At 40.7% G+C, this 6,609-nt stretch overlaps 1 protein-coding gene across 1 annotated transcript; it reads right to left on the reverse strand.

Annotated features, from left to right (window-relative positions):
- Positions 1 to 2,105: 2,105 nt before the first annotated feature.
- LOC138879191 (uncharacterized) lies at positions 2,106 to 3,187 on the reverse strand. Its single transcript, XM_070158785.1, has 3 exons — positions 2,938 to 3,187; positions 2,488 to 2,860; positions 2,106 to 2,439 (listed from the first exon to the last, which is right to left on the reverse strand). The coding sequence occupies exons 1-3, from the start codon at positions 3,185 to 3,187 to the stop codon at positions 2,106 to 2,108; spliced, it is 957 nt and encodes a 318-aa protein (XP_070014886.1).
- Positions 3,188 to 6,609: the final 3,422 nt, after the last annotated feature.

Consider the following 6,609-nt stretch of genomic DNA (forward strand, 5'->3'; position numbering starts at 1 on the left):
CGCTTATGATAGCCCGCGGAGTGCCAAACCTTGTGACAATATTTTCTTCATCACTTCTTGCCTCGTTGTTGGGTAGAGCAACGACCTCAACCCATTTGTACACATAATCAACCGTGACCAAGATATAGGTGTTTCCACAAGAACTCACAAACAGACCCATGAAGTCAATACCCCAAACATCAAAAATATAAATCTCTAAAATGGTGGTGAGGGGCATTTCATTTTTCTTCAAGATTCCACCGGTCCTTTGACATTCATCATAGTTACGACTTCTCGCCTCGTTGTTGGGTAGAGCAATGACCTCAACCCATTTGGACATATAATCAATAGCGACCAAGATGTAGGTGTTTCCACAAGAACTCACAAACGGACCCATGAAGTCAATACCCCACACATCAAAAATATCAATCTCCAAAATGGTAGTGAGGAGCATTTCATTTTTCTTCGAGATTCCACCGGTCCTTTGACATTCATCACAATGCTTGACTAGATCACTTGCATCCTTGCAAAGAGTGTGCCAATAGAAACCACAACTTAGCACTTTGGTCGTCGTTCTCGCTCCACCATGGTGACCTCCATATGGCAAAGAATGGCAAGCCCCAAGAATTTCACATTGTTCCTCCTCCGGTACACATCTTCTAATCACTCCATTCGTACAAATCCGAAAAAGGTACGGTTCATCCCAATAGTATTCTTGACAATCTCGTTTGATCTTCTTCCTTTAGTTTGAAAAGAACTCATCTGGGATGATACCACTCACAAGAAAATTTGCTAGATCCGCAAACCATGGTACCTCTTTCATTGAAATAGCTAAAAGTTGCTCATCGGGGAAGGAGTCATTGATTTCAAGGCCATCATGCGGCCTCCCCTCCTCCTCTAAATGAGAAATGTGGTCTTCCACTTGGTTTTCACTTCCTTTTCGATCTTGGATGTCAATATCAAACTCTTGCAACAAAAGCACTCATCTCATCAACTGGGCTTAATAATCTTTCTTACTCATAAGATAACGAAGTGTCGCATGATCCGTGTGGACAATCACTCTTGCACCCATCAAGTACAGGTAGAACTTCTCCATAGAAAACACAATGGCAAAGAGCTCTTTCTCCGTAACGGTATAGTTGACTTGGTCACTATTCACGGTCTTACTAGCATAGTAGACCAGATGAAAATTTTTGTTGATGTGTTTCCCTAAAACGACCCCTACCGCTACATTGGTTGCATCGCACATGAGCTCAAAAGGAATACTCCAATTTGGAGCGGTGATAATGGGAGTAGTAGTCAACTTGAACTTTAGCAATTCAAAAGCTTTCATGCAATCACTATTGAAGTGGAACTTAGCATCTTTCTCCAAAAGCTTGCACAACGGGTTCACCACTTTAGAGAAATCCTTTATGAAATGCTGGTAAAACCCCGTGTGACCTAAGAAATTCCTCACGCCTTTCACCAAAGTTGGAGGTGGAAGTTTAGAAATCACATCAATCATTACCTTGTCAACTTCAATTCCATTCTTTGAGATCTTGTGGACAAGGACAATACCTTCCTCAACCATGAAATAACACTTCTCCCAATTGAGCACCAAATTTATTTCTTTACATCTTGAAAACACTTTATCCATGTTTGTGAGACAATCATCAAAAGAATTCCCGACCACCAAAAAGTCATCCATGAAGACTTCAAGGTAATCTTCCACCATGTCTATGAAGATTGTCATCATACACCTTTGCAAAGTCGTTGGTGCATTGCACAACCCAAATGGCATCCGCTTAAAGGCGAAAGTACCACAAGAACATGTAAGGTAGTTTTCTCTTGATCCTCCGGAGCAATAAGAATTTGGTTGTAGCCGGAATACCCATCAAGGAAACAACAGAAAGCACGACCGACCAATCAATAAAGCATTTGATCTAGGAAGGGAAGTGGAAAATGGTCCTTCCTTGTGACTTTGTTGAGCTTACGATAGTCCATACACACTCTGCACCCGGTCACCGTTCTTGTAGGAATCAACTCATTCTTATCATTGGTGACCAATGTCATTTCCCCCTTCTTTGGCACACATTTAACCGGAGAAGTACACGAACTATCAGAAATGGGGTAGACGACCCCGGCATCTAATCACTTGATGATCTCCTTTTTACAACCATGGCTTCATTAAGTCTCCTTTGATGTTCAATAGATGGTTTTGCACCTTCCTCTAAATTAATATTTTGCATGCAAAATGCGGGGCTTATCCCCCGAATATCCGCCAATGTCCATCCAATAGCCTTCTTTCTCTTTTGTAGCACTGTCAATGTAGAGTCTACCTGCACGTTAGTCAAACAAGAGGAAAGAATAACCAGTAAAGTAGAAGAAGGGCCAAGAAATTCATACCGAAGATGTGGGGGCAATGGCTTCAACTCCAAGATAGGAGGCTCTTCAATTGAAGGCTTTGTAGGAGGAGTTATCCTATTTTCAAGATCCAAGGACAATTTACAGGGTTCATAAGTGTACTACCTCATTCCTTGCAAAGAACTCACACATTTCATGAAGCCATCCATCTCGCCATCATCAAAGTTGAGCAAGACGGCCTCCAATATAGCATCAACATTTATCACATCACTTGTTTCATCCACAATCATATTGGTCACCAAGTCCATGAAAGGACACACCTCTTTGTTATTGGGTTGCCTCATGGACTTATACACATGGAAAACCACTTTTTTATCACCAACCCGAAAGGTAAGTTCTCCGGCTTCAACATCAACTAGAGCCTTCCCCTTAGCAAGGAAAGGTCCATCAAGAATAATCAGCACCTCATAGTCAACCTCACAATCAAGAATGACAAAATCCGTCGGAAGAATGAATTTATCAACACGAACCAATACATCTTCAATCACTCACAATGGTCTCTTCATGGTACAATTCCCAAATTCTTGAAAACCGAATAGGGCATCAAATTTATACTTTCCCCAAGATCACAAAGAGCTTTTTCAAACTCGGCACTTCCAATTGTAAAAGGAATCGTGAAAGAATCGGGATCCTCCAACTTGGGAGCCATTGAATGCACAATTGCACTCACTTGATGAGTCATTTTTATAGTTTCAAAATTCATCGATTTCTTCTTTGTCACTAAATCCTTCATAAACTTTGCATAACCGGGCATTTTCTCCAAGGCTTCAACCAATGGCACATTGATCGATAGACTCTTCATCATGTCAATGAACTTTTCTAATTAATTCTCGCCGTTTTGCTTGGTAAGCCTTTGAGGATATGGAGGAGGAAGCTTAGGCAATGGTGCCTTAGCCTTTTGCACTCCATTTCTGGTGTTTCAATAACGTGATCCCTAGACAGGTTCACTTCCTCTTGAGTCTCTTCCACATTGTCATCAATATCACTCTGCACTTCATTATTTGATGGTACCACATTGTTCGGGGTCTCATCTTCTTGTACCACTTGCTCATCATCCACAAGTTTCCTTTAACTTGAGGTGGGTGCATTCCTACCTTTTCCACTCCTTGTAGTAACGGCCATGACATATCCCGTGTTGTTCCCATCCTTTGGGTTCACCACTAGTGTGTAACTTGGTAGTGCCCTCTTTGGACAAGTATTTAGAGTTTGAAAGATTTTCCCCATTTAAACTTCCAAGTTACAGGTAGATGTATTATAGCAGTCAAGTTGGGCATCGGAGTCGGCATTCGTCTCCATCATTTGTGTAAACATATTCTCAGTATGCCCCATTTGTTGGAGGAACTTTGACCATGTGAAGGATAAAGAGGCGAGTTGCTCGGTTGCTGATACATCGGGGGCCTTTGAAAACCCGACACCCGATTGCCTTGATTATTGTTCTATCTGGCCTGATTATTACCTCCCTAATTCCCTTGATTGTTGCCTCTCCAATTTCCTTGGTTATTTCCTCCCCTCCAATTTCCTTGTATTGGTATTATGCCAATTCCCTTGATTGTTGTCACCACTCCAATTACCTTGATTGTTAGAATTCCAATTATCTTGATTACTTTGAGGTCGCCATTGTTGTTGAAACGGGCCTTGAGAGTTGTTTATTTTTCCCTTGGAAGTTGTTCATATTGAAATTCCTCCTTTTGTTCATTATAAGATTCATCTTGATCAAACCCACTATCTTCTTGCACATAATTCTCCATTAGGCTTTGCACTTGTGGACCCTTGGTCCTTCTTTTGTTCATCATCATGTTTACTCCCTCCATGACATTGACTTGCTTAGGACTTTGCACTTGTTGAAGTTGAGCCTTGTCTAATTGATTCATCGTGGTGGTCAATTCGGCATTAGCTTGCCCATGATCATGTAACTCTTTATGGAGGTGAATCACATTTGGATCACCTTGAGGATCATTTGCCTAACTTTGCCATGCCGATGAGGTATCCGCCATTTCATCTAAAATCTCACAATCTTCCGCATAAGACGTTGTCACGAAATTTCCACTAGCAAGTTGACTTACCACGCACTGATTGGTCGTGTTGATCCCCCAATAGAAAGTTTGTTGAATAATAGCTTCCGTCATGTCATTATTGGGGCATTCGTTGACCATTGTCCTATACCGCTCCCATATCTCATGTAATGGCTCATTGGGATCTTGTTTGAATGCTAAAATCTCGTCTCTAAGAGTAACCATAAGCCCGAGAGAAAAGAACTTGGAAATAAATTTTTCTGCCAACTCATCCCACGTATGTATGGAATGGCTTGGCAGTCTCTCCAACCAATCTAAGGCTTTTCCCCATAGAGAGAAAGGAAATAGCCTTAACCTTAAAGCATCCTCGGAGACTTTTGTCTATTTACTCCCCCAACATTTGTCCACAAACCCCTTCAAGTGTTTGTATGCATTTTGACTCGGGGCCCCGGTGAAGAATCCTCATTGCTTGAGCAATGTGAGCATTACATTTGTGATTTGAAAGTTTCCCGCCCCAGTACATGGCGGGACAACGGCACTTGCATGCCCTTCATTCGGCAACACCCGATTTGGAACTACTCTTGGTGGAGGTGAGGGTGGAACTAGGACGTTGTCTTTAGGTGCTCGGCCTCTTCTATTTGCTTGAGGTTCAAGAGGAACCTCATCAACTTGGTTATCATCAACGTCAACATCCCCCAAAGGCATATTTCCGAGTTGATCATTGTTGTTTGCCACTACGGTACCTATAATTGATTCACAAAAATCGGTAACAAGGAAGCAAAACAAGACAATCCACACACAAAACCCAATATATAGCTAAATCCGTTTTTAGCTCCCAAGCAACGACACCAAAAATTGATCTCGTCCAAGTCACACCTTCATTTAAGGTTATGACATGGTCTATGAAATTGTAATACTCAATAAAGAGTCTGAGTCAATTTTTCACAGGGAGCTATGAATGAAATTTAGGAGTATATATTACAGTATATGAGCTTGAATTATCTCAATTTACACTTCCACAAATTTGGGTTGTTTCTAGGTCTAATTTAAGCTAAGATTGCAAAGCTAAGAAATGAAACTAGGAATTTGTTTTTTTGTTGTTTTTAAAATGAAATAAAAGGCCTAGGGCTATGACCTTCACCTAGGTATTTGCCTAATAGGTTGTAAACTTTAAATCTTGTTTTATTGGTCAGGGTATATTATAACTATCAACACTCAAGTACCCACTCAATACCTCTCGGTCAGAGACTGATTTTTTTCCAACTTGGCTTTCTCAAGTCCAAATAGGTATTGAACAAAATGGTTGATAAAAAACTGAAGTCGGGTTTTACTATCTCTAGGTTCAACACTTTAATTAAGCTTATCAATCTCTCGATTAACCCAATTTCTTGTTAGCCAAGTTTTCCTAGACTAAGTCTCTCTTTCTTGAGTAGAGACCAAGTCAAATAGGCATGAACTAATGTTTGCAACCATTAATTCTACAATTAATAGCAAGAACAAGGCTAAATAATAAACACCCAACCATAAACAAGCAATAAATCAAACACCCATTAAGATTACACTCTAGGGTTGGGTCACAACCCTAGTAAAAATCTAGCTACTCATGCTTAAAATAGAAGAAGTAGAAGAATAAATGATGATTAAACCCATATTGATAATTAAAATGATGAAATCAATGTTCAAAAAGCTCAAAATAGAAAAACTACTAAAAAGAGTAAAAGAAATCATCTACTGCAGCAGCTGATGTCAAAACTTTAACCTAAAAAAAGGAAACTCTTCTATTTATATAGGGCTGGAAATTTCGAACAAAAATGCCTTTTCGAAAGTTTTGTGGCCGCATAATTCCATGTGCGGTCTGCACTTTTCTTCAGTCATGACAGGATTGGAAATCTGCGGCCACATAATAATGGACTGCGGCCGCACTGCTCTCTTTTTGCGGTCCACATAATAATGTCTGCGATCGCGTAGCTTTACTTCTGCGGCCGCGCAATAATTGTTCGGTCCACACTTTTGTTGGACTTGAGATGCAGTTCTCTGAACTTATGCTCTGATCCAGTTTCTGTGGCTGCACATATCATGTGCGGACCGCACTTTGCACATTTCTCTGATGGGAATTTCTTCATAACCTGCGGTCGCAGATGATATTCTGCGGTCAGCACTTCTGAGCTTTTGTCTCCTTTTGTCCTTGAGTTCAGATTACTCCTTCTTGAGTTGA

The sequence above is a fragment of the Nicotiana sylvestris genome, chromosome 10 (genome assembly GCF_000393655.2).
Source record: "Nicotiana sylvestris chromosome 10, ASM39365v2, whole genome shotgun sequence".
Classification (NCBI taxonomy): domain Eukaryota; kingdom Viridiplantae; phylum Streptophyta; class Magnoliopsida; order Solanales; family Solanaceae; genus Nicotiana; species Nicotiana sylvestris.

Excerpts from the sequence above, each read along its gene's own strand:
- LOC138879191 (XM_070158785.1), bottom strand. The coding sequence starts at position 3,187 with ATGATGAAGAGTCTATCGATCAATGTGCCATTGGTTGAAGCCTTGGAG. Across the intron at positions 2,861-2,937 it reads TCTTTGTGATCTTGGGGAAA|ATGTATTGGTTCGTGTTGAT; the intron begins GTATAAATTTGA and ends GAGTGATTGAAG. Across the intron at positions 2,440-2,487 it reads AGTTCTTTGCAAGGAATGAG|GATAACTCCTCCTACAAAGC; the intron begins GTAGTACACTTA and ends TCTTGAAAATAG.